At 33.5% G+C, this 20443-nt stretch overlaps 2 protein-coding genes across 13 annotated transcripts in view; one reads left to right on the forward strand and one right to left on the reverse strand.

Annotated features, from left to right (window-relative positions):
* ETHR (ecdysis triggering hormone receptor) overlaps positions 1-20443 on the reverse strand; it is an 86781-nt gene that overhangs the window by 45884 nt on the left and 20454 nt on the right. For 2 of the 11 annotated variants that reach the window (XM_012374066.2, XM_012374063.2), the window contains exons 1-3: positions 1218-1311; positions 992-1107; positions 658-820 (exon numbers count right to left, since the gene is read on the reverse strand). In XM_012374066.2, the coding sequence (XP_012229489.1) occupies positions 658-820; positions 992-1107; positions 1218-1308 (370 nt within the window). In that variant the 5' untranslated portion in view covers positions 1309-1311. Of the gene's footprint in view, positions 1-657; positions 821-991; positions 1108-1217; positions 3986-20443 lie in introns of those variants that run through there. The other 9 variants (XM_067351371.1, XM_067351372.1, XM_067351375.1 and 6 more) reach the window with 7 other exon arrangements.
* LOC105676304 (uncharacterized) lies at positions 12912-20118 on the forward strand. Of its 2 annotated transcripts, none has more exons than XM_012374059.2 (8): positions 12912-13693; positions 13887-13994; positions 14187-14332; positions 14787-14949; positions 15084-15240; positions 17332-17481; positions 18504-18958; positions 19434-19632. In XM_012374059.2, the coding sequence occupies exons 1-7, from the start codon at positions 13474-13476 to the stop codon at positions 18940-18942; spliced, it is 1383 nt and encodes a 460-aa protein (XP_012229482.1). In that variant the 5' UTR covers positions 12912-13473; the 3' UTR covers positions 18943-18958; positions 19434-19632. The 2 variants fall into 2 exon arrangements, with proteins under 2 accessions (XP_012229482.1, XP_012229481.1); XM_012374058.2 differs by having other exon boundaries at positions 12913-13693; positions 18504-18927; positions 19434-20118.

Consider the following 20443-nt stretch of genomic DNA (forward strand, 5'->3'; position numbering starts at 1 on the left):
GGGCGCACGTTTTTCCTACTTTATACACGTGCAAAATGGTAGAATTTTATTTCCATGTATTACGAAATCAATGTTAACTTCAATATTTTCTTTATTAAAAGTTAATTAAAGGAGAATATTAATTACGGAAACATAGAAAGTGCATTAAAGTGCACGTGTATTTACTGCTATATAACGAATAATGGCTACAGCAACGGTTGGAAAACGTCTCCTGGCAAAATCGGTGCGTCAACTGTAAGTATCGCTATAAGACTTTTAATTTTAACGCTTTGTGAATGCTGGTATTTTGAAAAAGGGAGAGAAAGGACCTGCCAATGCAGCATTGACGTTCGCGCGACCGTGAAATGAAATTCCGGGAAACGCAGAGCGCCGGTCGAATTACCGCGCAATGAAAAACACGCGTGCAATAGAAAACTCGTGTTCAACGAACCGACGTATGGAAAAAAAAGGGGAAAAAGCGCGACACGCTGCGCAGCGAATCCATCAACGTGTGCATGCCATTGAGGAAATACGTGACGTTTGATATTTTTGGGTTTAGCCGGCCGACAAATCATCATCGCGCCGTGTCCATGTGCGCGCAGTCGACGAGATAGGAATAGGAATACATCAAAGTGTGCGTCATGCTCTCGTATGCTCGCGATCAGAGTTCAGACTTACACATGTGCTCGCCGAGCAGCCAGACCTCGGGTCCTGAATTGATTTCCATTAGCATGGAAGGTGTCGAAATCACGAGCACGAAGAGATCAGCCACGCTGAGATTCACCAGGAAGATGTTGGTGCTGTTCCTCATGTCCTTACCCTGCAGCACGACCAGCGGCACCTGAGAAGCATTACACCGGAGAGCTACAGCGGCCGTATTCCAAGACAAGGATTAATTACATCGACGCGCGGCAATAATACGGATCGCGGCGAGTACACGCAATTCAGTTACGAGCGATCGTATCGTCGATTGCGGACAATTGTGGCTGGCAGTAATGGATACTGGAATTACCATCAAGTTGCCGAGTATACCCAGAACCATCACGACGATACAGGCTACCATCGAAGTCGTTCTGATGTAGGCGGGCAGCATGTACAGCGCGGAAGTGGTGTTCTCCGACTCGATTACTGGAATAATGCGGAAACGCTTAAGACCCTCCACATGTAAGGTACTTTACGCGATTAACACGGCGCCGTATCACGACGGGAAAACGGGGATACGCAGATACGCAGAGTACCTGAGAATCCATCGAGCGCGCTGTTGCCGATCGCCGTTGTGTAATACGATGAATTTAATTCGAACGCGACGGTGGACATGGTTGTTAACATTTTTAAGACCTCTTCTCGCCTCCGCCAGCCTTTCTTCACCCTTTTTGAGGTCAGCTGCTCCTATATATACCCTCGCGATCACGTATCTCGTCTCGTACACTCGACAGGTTCGCGCTATCACGTACTTCCACTTAGGTCCGCCGCTTTCCGGTTCAAGCTACGTATTTACAGGCCTCACGTGTACGCGATTGCACCGTCACGTCAATCTTCCCCGCTTGCGTTTCGGAGGAGGAATTTCAATTTTACGTCGGCAGCACTTTCGACCGGGTCGCGACGACGACTTTCGATGTCAAAGTTTCGCGCGGGCCGGCAGCGAATCGCCGAGTGTCGAAATGCAGCCCGAGAAAATCCATTAGGAATCGCGGGGGCGCGTAAGCGCAATATTTCGCGACTCGAGCTCCGTTTATCGTCTTCGCGGGCTTCAAGGTATCTACTTCCGTCGAGTCGGAAACGTTAAGTGACATCATCAGGTCCCTCGTCGCGGTACGTTGACCATTAATTATCTCGACATGCCGCGTCGACGAAGCTTCCGACGAAGAGATCGCGAGAGATATTTCGTGAAATATCCTGATTAACTCCCTCACTTAAAATAAGACTTCGTTTAATGCTTCGACTGAATAGCGCAGACCTGGAAGAGTCAATTTGCCAAAAGCAGACGAATGTTTATCTTCTGTAACTTCGACGAGAATTCGTGCTCCGGGAATCGTGTTTTACGTCTTCGCGCGGCCGATTAACATAATTAACTTCCTCGCACTTTAGGTATAAATTCACAACTTCCTGTTTAGATAGTGGAATTGTGCGTCAATTGACAGCAAAACTAACTCGGAATACACACTTGTGTATCTTTCCTGTCCAAAATTCCATAATTTCCAGAATAAGAACTTAGCACAAAAAAATGCCTATCGATTAATTATTCCGAATTAACTTAATTATCAAATCAAATTAACTAATTGATAAATCGATTTAATAGAAACCTTACGATTTGTTGTGCAATTTCTCACAATGAATTATCGAATCGACAAGGCGTGAGAAAAAACGCATACTACGATATACTGTGAGTAGCATCTTTCAAGTTCGCGAGAAGTGCATCGAGGGCTTGAAGTACGCTTGAAGTATTTGCCATCCAATATCGAGGAGGCTCCCATGATGTCAGCAAATATGCCATAATTGTACAAGCACTCGTACGCGAAACTGAGAAAATGCTCGTCAATCATTACATACACGATTAAAGTCGCCCTGACTCGATTGTGCACCCCACGCGTAATGCCTTTAATAGATTTTCACGTCATTTGAGAAAATATCGACGAGACGAAATGTCCGACTACTTGCGCTACAGTATCGAAATACGAAGTCAATTTGAGTTAGCTTAAGTGAATCTTGTAGAATTAACAAGATAGCCGGTTCGACAATCTCTTCGGAGTCAAGCTTAATGAACTATCGGCTAATTAGTCGAGATTCTATTTACACGGAATAAATTTAATGTAATCAAGTTAAGTTGTCTCGATCATTTTTCTTCTACAAACGTGGAACTCCGCGACTGCGATCGATCCGATCCTAACGAGCTACCGATAATTCAATTTCTCGCAGACCATCGATAATTCATTTTCGTTTTAACACTTGATACAATCCCGTGTGCACTTGCCATCGCTCGCAAATTTTACAAATTTATATATAGTTCGTTTTCGTCCAATCGATTGTATTGACGCAGTTTATTGCAGCGTATCTTAATTTTGTTAAACCGACAATTGAAAATTCGCTCAAACTCGCGCGCGATCCGCGCTTTTAAATGTCATGTAACACAATGTCTTAGACAAACTCGTCGAATGGTCTTTAGATGATTCGAAATATCTTTCTTGACCACGCACAGTTCCGTGACATCTGTTGCAACGCGCACTAATAAGTGACCGGAATTTTGACAATGCGCTACATCCACGTGATGTATTCGCATTCTGTCATCTCGGTCACCGGCCCGGCCGGGCTTTCACACATTTGAGAACCCGAACCGTAGCGGGCAAATAGTGCCGGTAAACTGAATGGGAAACACGGAACTCAAACCCGCTACAAACTCTCGAACGCACCTCCCTTTCGACGGGAGCATGCGCGCTCTTTCCCCCATTATAGCAATTTTTTTTCTACGCGATAACGCGTGCGGAGATCTGTGGCAATTAATGAACTAACTTTCTCTTTCGTTTTTTGTAAAATATTATCTAAATTTAATTAAATCTGATTCTATTGTATTTAAACAATACTTATAATACTGATTTCACTTACAAATGTTCAATATTGATGGCAAAAAGTAATTGTATTTATATATTTTCTTATATGAAGCTTATTTTATTACGCTTCATTGCCTATAATTTCAATATAATAAACTCCATCAAATTAAAGAGTTAATTTTCTACGTAATTTACGATTTAATTAAAATTAAAGAGTTATTAAAATGATTAATCGGTTATTGATATAAATTTATTTAATATGTTACACGAACATATTTGATGCGATTAATTCGCTCTATTTGTATTTCTTAATATCAATCCATCAACAAATAACCACCTTTAACGTTTCGTAACAGTTTATTACAGTTTATTTTATCGTAATCGTTAATTGCGAATATGTACATATTTGGTTACTTTGTATATTTCCTATTTTTATATAAAAAAAGAACATTGCACTTCGATATATCACTGATAAGAGAAACAGATTCGTGTCTCGTTTCATTTGCGATAAATTTAATATATGAAACATCACTTTTGTAAAATATTAAGAAATGGCAGCTGCGAGCGCGATATATGCATAATTATACTCATTTATTTAATTCATGATTATTAATAATAATTTAATGATAAAATCGTCATTCATATCATAGCTAAAAAATATTGAATTTTTCCTATACAATTAAAATACAAAATTTTATTTTCAACTTGTTGTTTTTTAATATAATTTTTCTTACGATTTATGATTTTTTATATATTACAATTATTTTTTCTTTCCTTCTTTACTTTTCGTACTATACCTTTTATGGGCTAATAACGGTTGTAGTACGAAAGTATGAAAGAAGCAGCGACAAACACGATTCCGTATTAGGAAACCAAGCACATTCCATTTAAATCTCTCACTGTCGATCCCCCACCACTTGCATTATGTCCATTTGGGACGTTCACAATGTTTCTTACTTTGACGGTGAAACGAAGGTACGTATTTTAAAGCCGATTTATACTTTGTATGCATGAAATAAATTATTGATGCACATTGACTGTATAAACTCTCTCGATTTTCAAATTTTAAAATTTTTCTAACATATGCGTGTAATAATGGTGTACATTATACATGCATCGTTGAATTTTTATACTATTGTAATAATTATTTTTATAATAATTTTATATTATTATAATATTGTAAATGTTTTTACTAGATCTTTTTTTAAGTACAAATTTATTGACCAAAGTTTTTTAATATTAAAATTTACATACTAATGCAATTTTTATCCAGAGTTAAAAAAACATTCTATAGAATATGAAATTGGATAAAAACTCCTGTACTTGAAATAATTGAAATAATTTAAAATATCGTTACACATAATATACGCGTGATGCCACGTTAATTTTATTTCTATTTAATTTAACAAACGCAGCAAATGCAACTAATAAGGTACAAAATGATATGAAGAGCTTATTTCAATTTTCATATGCACCAATTAATAATTAATTATTTTGCCGATGAAAATGCAAATACAGTTAAAAGCAAACTATGCTTTCTCACCCACGCATTCGCATAAATGCTTTTAATTCATTCAAAAGTGCTATATCTAAAATTGTTATCTCCGTCGCTTCGGCACTTAAGTATCTTCATGTGAAATAGATATAATAGACCTTTGATCTTAGCGTCAACTAATGAAGCATGCAACTAATAAGGTTTGCTATTATAGCCTTTTTGCTAAGAAACTTTAACTGAAACTAGTCTCGAGATGTGATGTTCAATATAGATAGATCTGAAAAGTCAATCTGATACGTCATGTACGTACTCCATTCAATTAAGAAACTTATATCAAGTTTGTCTTACGACATGGTATTGATTTCTCTTACACGCAGTCCAACAGTCGATTCATTAGAAAAAATCACTGTAATCATAACGCTTCGTACGAGAAAACTATATGAATAATAAGATTAAAAATGTGATTTTTCTTGAAATAATATTATGCAAATTTAAAAAAAAGTACTTATCTTTGACACAAAATTGAGAGAAAATTAGAGTAGAAAAATTTATAAAATATTCTTAAAAATTTATAAATCTTAAAAAAAATTGTAAAACTGTACAAAATTAATATATCATTATTTATATTATTTCTTGATATAATCATCTATTATTATTTATTTTATAATTATATTTGCATTCAACAACATAAACTGTGGTCACATGTAGCAAATATTGTATTTTATTTAAATAATTGTTGCATATACATATATATAATTGGTATTCGCCCAGCAATAAATTTATTCAGTGCCTCAATTGACGGAATCAGGGATTTCTTGTCAACCATTTGCATTTACGATTTAATACATACTGATCCCACGTTCAATCCACTCGGCTTGTGCAAATACCAATTCAGCTTTTCCAAACGCACATACGCACATGTGTGTGTGAACCCATGTTATCTCAAACTTATGCTGAGAATTTGACGATACACACGGATTTCAATCAAATGTTGTACATAAAATATATTATCGAAGCAGCAGCAATATGTTACGGTGTGGCTGTCACAATATTGACGCATAACGGGTGTTTCTTATCACTCGAAAATTTCGAGTGCAGATATCGACTGACCCGTTTTCCCGTTTCTCTAAAATTTTCACTTGACATCTTCGTACACTCTGTTACAATACTATGAATTGCATCCGTGCAAATATGATCATTTCATTTCTTTCCTTGTTATGTCATATTTATATAAGAGACATTATTATATTTTTAAACGTAAAAAGGAAGATAAATATTAGTTCGCAAAATTTAATATTTGAGATACGAAGTTGAAAACATGTTTTTGATCTTTAACCTTTTCCATCTTTGAACTTCCTGCGTCGAATTGAAATGAAATTATGAAACTTTTCATTTTAAGAAATATAAACTTTTTTTCTTGATTAGGCTTAAATGTTTATATAATGTAAATATTTTATATTTTATTTATATTTAATTATTATGTCTAATAAATGATAATTAAGAATCTAAATTTGAACGCTCTGACCTTATGCTATACATTAATTATCTTTGTTGCTAACATAACGCTACGTCCACAATGTAAAATTTAATCAGCGTCATACAGCGTCGTGTATCAAATGCTGTCACGCCAACGTTAGATTTTATTTATCGATACGTCAATACGGAAAGACATCAGTGGCGTTCGCGCGGTTTAACTGGGTCGCGTAATCAACGGCACCAAATTCGTGCGAGAAATTCGACGGTACTTCGCTCGCAATTCATAATTTCCCTTTGAGTTCGCCACGTGTGCGATTCACGTGAGTTTTACCGTTCGTCACAGTAATAATCAGCCACCGTGTTTCCCAAATAGCCCCCAAAAAGTACAAAGTACGATTGTTTCAAGCGACATAGCTGGGCTCTCGCGAGTGAAGTCGGCGTGATTCGCTAATATATTCATAAAGTATTATAAACCCATTACTCATAAATTTATTTATGAATATTTACGATTATTAACTACAACTATCTCGGCGAGCAAAATACTTAAAAATATTTTTGTTTATACATTCGTTAATAATTATTATTCATAAACACTTTATCGTTCATTTTGATAATGTTTAACTTGTAGAACAAACATAAACAATTTTTATTTTGTTATTTTCTGCTTGATAAAAGTTTGTTCCTTCTTATAACTTTGAAACATTTTTATAGCAGCGACAAAGAAAGGTAAACAAATAAGTTTTTCATTATCGAGTTTTCATTATTTAAATAATCAATTATAAAAGTAAAAAGTTTAAACAAACGTTTCAGTCATTAAATATCGATTATTGTACGCTGAAGATGGCCTAATGGTCGTTTGTTAATTGTTAATATTCTTCATAGATCAAGTATACAAAATTTTGGTGAATATATATAAAATACATAATATGAAGTTTGGGGGGGGGGGTCTATATACAGGATATTAAAATATCCTTCTTGTCTTTTAATACTTTTTTCATTCTATCTTATAATAACAACTTGCGACAAGACAGAACGAGAAAGATACTGAGAAAAATATACTATCCCTCAGAGCTGTCAATTTCCGGCTCGATTCTTAATCAATAATAAACGTATATAAGAATGCTTGGTATATTCTTGATCTACGTATAACCAAAAATATGAATGCTTGACTGAAAACATGGTCAAACACTTAAATCGAGCCATTTATTATTTTGTATTGCACTTTGGTCTAACATTTTAGCTAGGAAAAAAATTCTTTTCAAGTTAAGAAAAAAAAAAAAAAATGCAATTATACACATATTCTTGTCATTATTTATTCTATATTAATCAACGTAGAATAACAAAGTTATAAATTAATAAGTGAAGATTAATTTACTCATTTAAAATGTCACTTGCTTTTACTGCTAATGTTGCCGTTTTTTTTTCCTAAAACAATATCATTATGTCTCGTATTATCTCACCGAGTGAAAGATAGCATATGCTGCTCACGTAATGCTTTGCATCTATATGTAATAATGTTCAACCTTCTGGAAGCGAGAAGATGAATGAGCGTGCGTTTATCCGCGAAGAATGCACTATTCTACTTATACCGATCGCCTAGTCAATCAATCTTAGTATTGCCACTTGAACGATCGCTGAATAATACGTAGGTACATAACGGGGAAAGAGAGAGAGACTCACTTTCTCCATATTGGGTCACGCGCATGCAACACTCCGATCTCGCACGACTCTTCCGCGACTAGCTCGTTATTTTTGCTAAGCGCTACGAAATTTTTCTAACCACATATGAGTCAAGTTTGCCGACGGCTAAAGAAGCAACAACAAAGCGACCCAATTATGCCGCGCAAAGGAAAATTGCCGGCACGACAGTTATAATGAATGGCGGTGAATGTAATTCTACGGTTTATCCATTAACCTCGTTAAATGTTGTAACGTTTAATCACAAAGCGAATCTTGTGCGGACAGTGCGAGACTAAGTGTACATAACTTGTAAAAAGTACTTTACATCTGATTTGAATGTAGTACCAGTGTTTAAATTAAATAACAAACTGTAATAATAAACTACAAGCTAATTTCACTCTTGCTCAATGAAAGGGCCGCAAAGGGCGCAACCTACAAGTTTTATTCGTTTGAACTAAAGTTTAAGCATTTCAATCACAATATTTATTTGCCCTAAGCGTTTTATTTCATCTAAAATGCCAGATGGATTCATAATAAAGTCATGGATACCCAAAGCGCTCATCTACGAAATTACGATTTTTCCTCGAAAGTTTGCATCGCGAAATCTAGGCCAGTCTTCGCGTTTCCGGTCGATTACGGATATAAATTCTCCTGGGTATTTGTCAGTGTTAACATATGTCGCAGGCACCGCGACGTCGCGGCCGAAACCAGAAGTCTCGCAGGAGCATCACGGATTTATTGGCATGACATTACTGACATTGATTTTTACATACATCACAGAGCGCTAGTTAAACGAGAGTTCATGAATCACAATGAATGATTCCACGTGTTTATCTGTCTGCCATAGTTCTTGTCCTAGATTTGGCGACGAGTGATCATACTGTTCTTTGTATCGTTTAGAAAAAAATTTTATTTAACGAAAACGGAAAGCCGAAAATTATTTATCTCCCAACTCTTTAAATTAAGATATCAATATTTCATAATTCTTTATAATTATCCTTAAATAAAACTTCTATTTTTGAAAGATCTCTTTCTCCGAGATTATTTGTATAATTCTAATGCATCCTGTGCATGTGTTCCGAATTTATGTGGTCTGCAGACCGACTTTAGTATTTCTAATGCGAAACATGTGGTGGCATAACGTATGTAAATATTGAATTTATCAAAGCCAAAACTGAACTATAATTTATCAACGATTTGATGACTTCTCGCAATCGAGTCGAATCATTCGTAGCGACGAAAGGAAAAGATTATGATAGACAATGACTCATAATCAAAGATATTAAAAAGTGGTTACATTATGCATGAATTCCCATTATGCAAATATTAACCAAATTTTCAACCCGTTTTCTTTATCAGATACTCGTAAAGATCAAAAGATAAGAGAAATGTCATTGAGATAAATCGGTTAAAAAGATTTTTACATATCTGATTAACTACGGAAATAACTGTATTGTGTCACTTTAACGTGAAATTTCAGATATTTGCAATTATCCGTTAAAAACATTAACCACAGACATGGAAACAGGCCAATTTAAGAAATGGTCCAGTTTAGCTGCATCTCCATTAGCAATATCGCAAAATCGCAATAAATTCAAATCAGTTCGTCAGTGAATATGAAATATGCGTAAGATAAAGCGAGATAATTAAAAGCGCCACACATAAATGGAACAATACGATAAATTTTCGGTGCCAAAAATTACTAGTGATTACAAAATCTACAAAAATGGTTAGTGATAAAAAAAGTGCTCGTCCATCCGTTCACGCTAGTCAGCATTAAAAATGACAATTATAGATTTTATTATTAAAAATCGATGTACCGACCTAGTTATTCAAGGGCTTCATTTACGCCACTTGACCCTGCCGTGATTTTGACGTAATAATATTGGCAGATGCCGCTAAAATAAACTCTCTTAAACTCAAGCGTAATACGATAGTAAAGTGGGACTCGCTGGAAACACGAGCGAGGTGAATAAATTTTCCACCGTGCCACCTCTCCCGTCTATCTCTTTCTCCTATGTACTCGCTGTAGCATGCATCTTACATACAAGTCCAGCGCAAAGCTTGAGGACTCGTCGGAGGATTTATCGAACGTTCGGCAGACGTACGCAGATAAAGATAAGTAAAGACGGCAGATCGATGTCTGCACCGTCGAGCCACGAATGGAAAGTGTAGGGGGGGTGTTTGAAATGCGAGGAAAAATCCCGCGTCTCTAGCTTTTAAAAGTCCGCCACTGTTATTGTTGGTTCTGCGCCAACGTAACTAATGGCCGGCAAATGCCGCAAATATATCCTTCCGCGCTTTTTCTTATTTGCCTTTGAAGTACAGAGATCGGTTCGCGAACCATCTGCATATCTAGTTGAAAGAATTATGACGCGATCGCAGCGTGTGTCTATTTCGTGTACTGTGTGAATTGCCTACGTAAATACGGTTTGTTTGCGCGAACATCAAAGAGTTGCTCAAATTCTTTTCCCGCAAGCAAAACAAAATTGTCTGTCGCGTTTTCTAATTGTTGAGCCGATGTCGATTCAACAACCTGACATTAAATTATTTTGCAAGAACATTTATCAGCACGACTTCTTACATGTATCAGTCGAAAATGTCACATGCTACTATTTAAATTAAGAAACTTGTAGACCATGATAATAAAATTCAAGAATAACATTTAACTATCCTTTGCTATCCAAATTATTTTTAGATGTTTCAGAAAATTTAATACATAAAAATAAGACAAATAAATGGAAAAAAAATAAAACAACATTTTTTTATCGTACCGTCAAAATTATAATAATTGACTGTAGCTTTATATATGCAAAATTTTTTTAATTGCATGATATACATTTCTTTCTCAGATCGTTAAAATTCATTCCTACTTTATTCGCACTCAAAAAATGTTTTCTTAATTTTTAATTAATTATATGGAAAAATATAAATATAAGCGGGAAGTATAAATGGAAACATAAATGTAAATGTAAATGTAAGTGTATGTATGCGACCGCAGTGCATGAGCTCAGGTCCGTGCTAAACCCAAATGTCTGTGCAGTTCAACCATTCTAGTGAAAAAATAATTTATCTTTTTTTATTTAAAGATATAATATAGAGGCGCTGAATAAGAGCGAGTCCATGCTCTTATTAATAATTTATTATCAATTGATATCAAGCCACTGGTGCCACCTCGTGCTACCCATTGGGATTATAATACAATTCACACACAGTCGTCTCAATATATTGTCTTGATTTCTACCGCCATCTGTATGATCAATATTATTATATAATAAAAATCCACGACAATTTTTATTATAATAAAAAATTAAATTGTAAGAAGTTTAGAATCCATATAATTAGTGCCAAGTAATATAGATCTTATTTATTAAAAAGATCAGAATTGATAAAAAAAGTGGACTGTTATATACGCGCCGTTGATATACGCGCACGTCTTTGAATATTTTAAATTACAAACGTTGTCATTTTATAATCATAACTGTAAGTGAATATAGCACATGTAACTTATTCATTAATATTTTTATCTAAATTGATTTCATTGTTCTATATAAAAAATATATTCCGTATAAGATTTTTAAACTTTAGCTTTAATTTAAACAATCTTCTACAGCAATAATATTTATAAATAAATATTTATATACATTAAATTGACTTTAAAAAATGGATTTATATGCAATCGTAATAATATGTAGGTATGTATTTAAAAAAAGATATGTATGTATTTAAAAAAAAATATGAGAGCAGAAATTTTTTAAAGATAGCATTAATTAACCAACTTATTAAATAATTTTTGTAATTTTTTTTTCTAAACTATACTTTACTCATATTAACCAATAAATAATACATAAACTCGTGGTACATTGTGATTAAAAATGTAACAGATGTTGTAAAGTAATGTTAAAATAATGCATGTAATGTTTTAATAAAATCTACTTCTTCTAATGCTTACGCAATGATGAATGATGTAAGAAGGATTAAAAATAGGATTCTTCTTGGTAACCAATATACTATTAAGGAGCTTATGTGTAAATTAAAAGTGGTTCTCATATAGCAATCTTCATCAATTAAAAAACAATAAAATTATGCAAACCATCTGATAAATTGTGATATAAATAGATTGATATAAAAATAAATTATATATAAAAAAATAAGTAAAGTATCTTTTTGATGGTTAATAATGATAATTTACAAAATATCCAGTAAGTACATTCAAATTATCAATAACATTTTTAATAATTGCTTTTTGAAGCGGCGTAATTATATGATATAAAGAAATCCTTTGTAACGTAGTAAGAAATAGATGTCCTTGCACACTTTTTTCAGTGTTTAAGGAAAAGAGCAAATATAAGTTTATAATTGAGTTGAATGAAAAGATTCCTAGAAAATACTGACAACATAAAATTTATCAAATATAATAATTTAATCAAATATAATAATTTAATAAAAAAATAGAAAAAACACGAGACTGTTTATTTAATGCCATAAATATAAAAAAGATATTTTTATTTATATTAAAACATAAAAAGAATAAAGGAATTGATTATAATATTATATTAATGTAATAACTAATTTAATAAATAATTTATCAAACAAATTAACTTACTGTTCAATAAAATTTATATATATAAAATTTTTTCATAGCTCTTTTAAAAGATGGATTTTGAGAGCTTCTGCTATTCAAGAACGTGTTTAAAACCTTAGAAATTCGCTTAAAGCATATCGCATCGGTTACCTTATAAAGCTTCCGGAATTCAATATCAAGGGTTCACACTTGAGGCAGGTAGTTCAGTAAAATCTGTCACGGCAGACATTATACCGTAACATTATATTGTTTATACGTTTTAAAAGGAACATTATATCACAAAATAGAGTGCTCTGCACGCATAAAACTTGCCATGTGTGTAATAAAAATGTGTTTGCTTAAAACATAATATAATAAAATGTAATATAATTCCAAAGCGCTGTGTGGTTACGATAAATTCAATCATGATAGTATAACTATAATAGCAACGCGTGATTAAAAACAAAAAAGACAAATTTCACAACCACTTTTTATTTTAAATTTACAAACAATACTAATAATTATTTGTAAAATAAATTTTAACTATTTTACGTTGATAAGTGTGTCATAGTGTGCGGCAAAAAAATTGTGTTTAATCATTTAGTATTAATTTAAATCGATATCGATATCTTATTGTAATAAATAATCACAGAATTATTTTTTTTTTTTAATTTTTGTCTAATACCGAAATAAGAACAAAAGAATTTCGATCAAGTATCCATGATAATTAAAATATGGGCATTCCACGAGTCTGGTGCATAATTTTCGTAGTGATCGCCGCGTGTACTTGCGGTGCACGCACGGAATGCAGCAAGATCGCGCAAATTTCATTCCTAACGAGTGTACACGATGATACATCATGTACGAAGTTATCGACGAAGGGCGTTATGCTTTATGAGGCCGCCAAGCTTCTCGCCGAAATTTACAACAACAGAACCAATGGATTCGAAATCGGTAAATTAAAGTAGATCTATATAAAGTAGAGCAGTTGATTTCAATCGAATACTCGTATATATTTAATATAACGTTCAATTAATTACATCCCAATCAATTGGATCAATAAATTAAACACGAAGCGAGCGAGAAAGAGAAAGAGAGAGGAAGCACAGTAACGTTGAATAAAATATTAATCGCAAACTATTTTCAGATATTACAGTTTTGGATACATGCGGTAGTATTGCGGGAGCTCTGAAAGCAGTGATGAAGGCTCTCGTGTGGGCGGACATCAACTGTTTGCATCCACCTCATTATCTAGGTAAGGTCAATAGTTGTCTCACCATTTTGTGCAAGTATTCGATATTAAATTTCCCTTCAGTGACCGCCGGTAATCACTAACCTGACAACTTTGCTTCCGTAAACGAAAGCACCGTCGATTTACTAAATTTGTATTCCCTAAGTACTGAAGTAATTTTAGATCGATCAATTTAAACGTCCCTTAATTGTTCAGGAATTATCGGACCGGATACCACGACGAACGCCGAAGAGGTGCACAAAGTGACGTCGATACTGAAAGTGCCGCATATCATCAAAAAACCGTCGATTTCTCCGTATTTACATCTTTTAGCGGAGGAATCGAATTCTTGCATAGTGCAGGTGCTCTTGTTACATAGATTGATAATATTATAATTTATCGAGAAAAAGCCTTGAAGTTTTGTAAAAATGGAGATTGTTATTCAACAAAGCAACTATATTGCTGAGTTCACTTCCGCATAATGCAAATTCCGATAATATTGCAACTCGTTTATACGAGCATTTGAAAACAATAATATCAAAATTTATTTAACGGGATTCATATTATTGATGTTGACATATTATTTATTACATTCTAATTACCGCGTGGATAAACGTTCGACACATGTATGCATATCATTTTCTGAAATATTTTGGAGATTCTAATAACGATTTATTAAAATTTTTTTAAATTTAATTATAGTTGCTAGAAGTAAATATTTTATATAGAACTATAGTGGCGAAACTTAAACTCAGTTAAAATGAATCTAGTTGCAAAAAGTGATTGAAATACGATACTATGATTTTTTATTTATAGGGAATCTTGAGAATGATAGAAACTTTAAAATGGAAGTCCTTCACGTTAATAGCTAACGCTGATAATGAGAATGATGATGACATACAAAATATTGCAAAAAAACTAACAATAAATGCCATAATAAAAAATTTATGCGTCATAGTTCACGATAGCGATGAAGAAGGTATAAAACCTTGTTTTACTTTCCTTGTACAGGGAAGTACAAAGATATATAACTTTTTACTTTCCTTACACAGAAATGTCTCACTTTTTATTCTCTTTCAATGGCAAAATGTTATATAAGTTTGATTCTTATAGATTACACGTCACAAATCGTACACATTGGAAAACCAAACGAGAAGTTTTTCAATAAGTCCACGAACGCAACTATATTGATCATCAGCGAGGGAAATTTAAAAGATTACTTGAATCAAATAACTTCAAGCAACACCATATTACTCTTAGAAGACTCCAGGTAATTATGAAAAAGTTTTACGAAATTTATTTGTAAATTATGCAAAATTCTATTTTTTTCAAATTCCTAACATACGATATATTTTAGAGTGAAGCAGAATCTTGAAGTATAAAATTTTGATCACTATCGTCATATGCATAATTATCACATTCTCTATAATAAATTACTTAAGGAGCTTCAAATACCCATAAATATGTAATACCAGCGGCGCATCTCTTCGCTACCCGCTCTATTATTAATCGCAAACTTAGCAAGTTACGTACGCGATGTTAATGAGTTATTGATTGCGATTGCACAGAAACGAGTAATTGAGTGCGGAAGGTTACCTACGTAAATTACTGCAGATTTTAATACAACTATTCGACTCATTACGCGTAATTGATGAAAACCGATTTTTTGCGCCATTAACAATGCATCGTAATGCCATTATTAGCAGAACCGTTGCGGGATCTTTTAATTAAAAACGCGAGTGCATTCTTTAGCGCTATTACGCGGATTTTGTTACTACTTGGTGGTTACGCGTTTATGACCTCAATTATATTTGCGTGACAAAGTCAGTAACGTTATACCAATCACGTGTGTGTCATACTCACTAAAACACCGTATATAAACACACCTGTCCGGAATGACGATTTCTACTTCCGTCGAATGTGTCGGGCTCTATCGAGGTTAAGGATCTTCGATAAATCGCGGTAAAATTACCGGAACTCTTCTTTTTTTCCTAGCACCTTACCCGTTTCATTCTCCGGAACAGCAACCGCGTCGAGGTCATTCTTAAATCGACGCAAAGAAATCTTACTACATTGTGTGAATTTGCCGCTTTGCAATAGCACGCGCCATCGTTTCCTTTTCGTGAATAATTTTCAATTGTTATAATTGTTTCGTCATCTTTTCAGAAATTAAAAAAATTTTAATAATTCTCTGCAAAAAACTATTCAACACTTACAACGCAATAAAAGAATGACTTGCTAAAAACTAAATAATTACTAACACGTGGGATATAGTGAAGAGCTAAGAGAATATTATATACTTCTAGTGCGTTAAAGTCGCCAACCCAGTCGTATAAAAAATATATTTGCAAACTTAATTGTTAAATTATGTGCATAATGTGAGAAATAAGCAATAAAATTTGCATTAATATAATGCATATGATAAATTTGCATAATAGCTAGTTTGGTTTTTTCCACTATTCTTTTTATTGCTCTATTTCTATAGCAAATTAGTATGTGTGTGTGAAGCTGCCGTCTCATTTCGTGAAAACTCACATATTATTGAAAGTTATGGCTTTATTTCTAGAGTTTCTGATAAATTAATTAATTAGTTCCGGTCGTATATCGAAGAAAATGGCTTAGGACAAATTGAAACGCCAGGTTCACGCTGCATCTCAGTTTGCTCTTCGACGACTTTTTAATAATTTCTGATCAGATTTTTAAAAATCTAAAGTTCTCATAATTTCTAGAAAGAGTTCCATTATTTAAAATTAAAAAACATCAATTTAAAGTGTATAGCGTATATTATTTCACATATATATTATGTTTAAGAGAGGCTTAAGATCAAATACACACAATACCTCAAAATTAATTAAGAAATATGTACAGTGTGACCATTGGAAAGGTGTCTAAAGTAAATTGCTATTTGCAACGAATGAAATGAATTAAATGTTGTAGAGAAAACCCGTCAATTTTATTCCATATAAAATGAAAGAAGTATACAATAATTAAGTAATTAAAATAAATATAATAAAAAATGCTACAAATTTATCTAAGTGCTCAGTGATAAATATTTTCAAAGTGTTGTCCGTCGGAAAACACTGATAAGCTAAAACAGAGCATTCAAAAATGTATTTCAGATATTTTCCCAGTCATTTTAAAAACAGTGTATTTAACAGGTTTCAAAAGGTTTTGAGTTTTTGTGTCAATTCCGATAGACAACACTTCGACAATATTTATTATTGAGCGCCCAGATAGATTTGTAGCATTTTTTATTATGTTTATTTTAATTACTTAATTATTTTATTCTACTTTTTTCATACTTCACCCTGTACTCTACCCTACTTCACCCTGTACAATCAATTAATTAAAACTGTTTTAGAAATATCAACGATTTAAAGAAGAGAGTCGAGAATTCACAATGGTGGATGCCTGGAAACGGTCTTGGAAAATACGATGCCGCGGAGTTGAGGCAAGTCAGATGGCTGGAGAGTGCTATAAAAATTTATGTGAAGGCTTTAAAAGCGTTATGGTAAGCATTGCAAAACTTTTAACAATCCATGATAATCATCTCGCGTAATTATCTCATTAACAATAAAATATGCGATCTAATAACCAGGGTTGAGAAGTAACGCGTTACTTATAACGCCGTTACCGTTACAATTACTTTTTTTCTGTAACTGTAACGGTAACGGCGTTACAAATTTTTTTTGTAACGAAAAAAGTAACTTTATTACATTTTTCGGTAACGAGTAACGAATCTAACAGTTACTTTTATCGTTACATTTTTCAAATTTACTCTTTATATCTACGAATTTATAGAAAAACTAACAATAAGAAAACTTTTTAATTTATATTTACAGCATCTAAAAATTTTTAAGAAAGCTTGTTCACAATTTATTAAAAATTTTTCTTATTTAAAATATCTCATCAAAATTATTACTTTTATTATATATTATTAAAATTATTATATTTTATATTAATAGCGATATCATTATTAAAATTATATCATTTTTGTTACTTTAATGAAAAATAATGTTTAAAAATTTTTAATGTTTACTGTAAATTTGTAGTGTTTAATTTAATCTTATATCAGAAAAATATTGCATAAAATTTGTATTATATATAAAAAAAAGTAACGGAAATTATAACGATTCGTTATTTTTTGAGTAACGGTAACGGTATCGAGTTCCTTTTTAAAATTGGTAACGAGTAACGATAACGAGTTACTTTTTAGAAAAAAGAACGGTAAATAACGAGTTACTTTTATAAAGTAACTCTCCCAACCTTGGTAATAACATACGATAATGTTGCAAAACAAGTGTAATTAATCAATCGATATCGTGCATCTAACGTAAAGCGAGTCAAGTGAATGGCTAAGCTATTATATAATATCGGTCTGGTAAATAAAGCTTTACTACCAATTATTCGTTGCTATGCAGGCATAATTTCCATCTCAGCTCCACAATTTATCACATCATAATTTATATTTAAAGAATTATCGTGGTTGCAATAAGATTTCATAAGATTTTTAATGATATATCCCGTGAATAGCGCAAACAACAAATGCAAAAACCAGATAAATCCTTCGGACTGGAATCACGTAGTAACGAACATGTTAATAACGCACAATGCGGAGTTGCAAGCCGCACCGAGGTTTCTCGATCTGTCTATGAAGACGAAGACAGGCGAGCTGAAGAGTTTGGGTAGTGTAATTGCACGCAAGAACAAGACGAAGGTTTATTGGGGCAAAAGTAAATTGTATAAAGAGAGCGACACGGAAGAAACGGATGAAAGTCACGGAGAAGGAAACGACGAGGACATACCGTACACATTCAGGGAACTTCTGAACCGAGAGAATGTACCGCGAACGGGATGCGCCGCGTCTGTCAAGGAGATCAGGATGCTGCAGGCGAAGGACAGCGACGCGGCGCAGATCCCAGTTTCGGGAATGAACGACGACGAGTGGTGGACGATGGTGATATGCCTTTGATGGATTATTTTGCAAGGTCGGTTACAAAAGTAATGAAAGTGGCTTTTTAAAGCCCCCCCCCCCCCGCCCCCCACGTCGCCGTTGAACAAGAATATTTTACGTGACTCGCGGATTTCTTTCATTCTTTGAACATATGAAGTAATATTGAACCATTAATCATGTATTATAGAAAGAAAAAAATGTGCTTCTTGAAAATTACAGAAATTTCATTATTGAACGTAAGTACTTTGATAATGCATCTCATTACTTTTGTGACCGATCGTGTAAGTAAACTTTCAGATTTTCTTATAAATCTTACATTATGTTCTCCTGAAATTTATATTTTTGAAAATTAAAATTAATATTCCTGTAGCCAGTTCTTTCTCGTGTTACAGATGAAATCAGTGTAGCAGAAAAGAGAAAATCTCAGACCTTCTTAGGTCCACGTTTTTACATATCTACGGAAATCCGGCATTTCAGAAGCGCAACGTAATTTAATTTCCACGTTACAGGTGTGCACAGTAAGCGGCGTGGGAGTCGCGATGTTCTTGGTGGGAATTCTTGCTGTTTATGTTATCTACGCGAACGTACGTGGGCCAAGGTATCCCAAGAGTAAAGATCGTTCAGATAGAGATACTAGTCTAAGGAGAATGGGCAGCGACAGAGAGCTACCCACAACTATAACCACCCGCAACCAGCGAGCGTTGCGCGCTCCACAAAGAATGGGAAGCGACAGGAGCACCGTATCCGAGAAAAGCGTTTGATTTGAGAGGGTTGAAAATAATGGACCGCGTGAATAATAAATGAAATAAATGTTCCTAGTAAAAAGTAGAAATTTGCTTTGAAGTTATAGCGCGAAATGAAAGCGCTTGTTATATATATCTTTTGAAACGTTGGTTTATGAATGTTTTGTCGCGACAGTTATCTATAGTATATCGTAATTATAGTATAAAATATTTTTCATAATAATATTATTTATACCATGATGAGATCTCTTATAATATGAAAATGTTTTAAAGCATTTTTTGGCAAGAAATTCAGCACTGTTCTCCATTTATTGTTTATTACTGTCGTATTCCGTAAAAATAATAAACACAAGTTGTAATAAATTAAGTTAGTGTTAGATGAGAAGAAGTACAATACGCAGATGCATGTATTACCAAGCAAGTAATAATAAAAAAGCAATAAATCTCATAATTCCTTCATCTCGTACAATAAACGATGCGATTAAATATTTCTTACTTAAATCATAGTAATTGTGATATAAATTCTTGAGATATTATATAAAGAGATACAGCGAGAGTAATTAATAGATCTTATTAACATTTTATCGCGGTATTTTCAATGCATCGTTATGACAACGTTTTTTTCGCTTCATAAATAATTGCTTAAAATATTTTGCATGCTATGGATACACGTTTTTACGGTTACATATGTCAGTTTTATTATGTTACATAAACATATTCATTATTTAAATAAAAAAGACGATCAACTATTATATCTTACTGTTATATAAATACAA

This window comes from Linepithema humile, chromosome 3 (assembly GCF_040581485.1).
Source record: "Linepithema humile isolate Giens D197 chromosome 3, Lhum_UNIL_v1.0, whole genome shotgun sequence".
Taxonomy (NCBI): domain Eukaryota; kingdom Metazoa; phylum Arthropoda; class Insecta; order Hymenoptera; family Formicidae; genus Linepithema; species Linepithema humile.

Excerpts from the sequence above, each read along its gene's own strand:
- LOC105676304 (XM_012374058.2), top strand. The coding sequence starts at position 13,474 with ATGGGCATTCCACGAGTCTGGTGCATAATTTTCGTAGTGATCGCCGCG. Across the intron at positions 14,333-14,786 it reads CGAATTCTTGCATAGTGCAG|GGAATCTTGAGAATGATAGA; the intron begins GTGCTCTTGTTA and ends TTTTATTTATAG. Across the intron at positions 14,950-15,083 it reads TCACGATAGCGATGAAGAAG|ATTACACGTCACAAATCGTA; the intron begins GTATAAAACCTT and ends TGATTCTTATAG.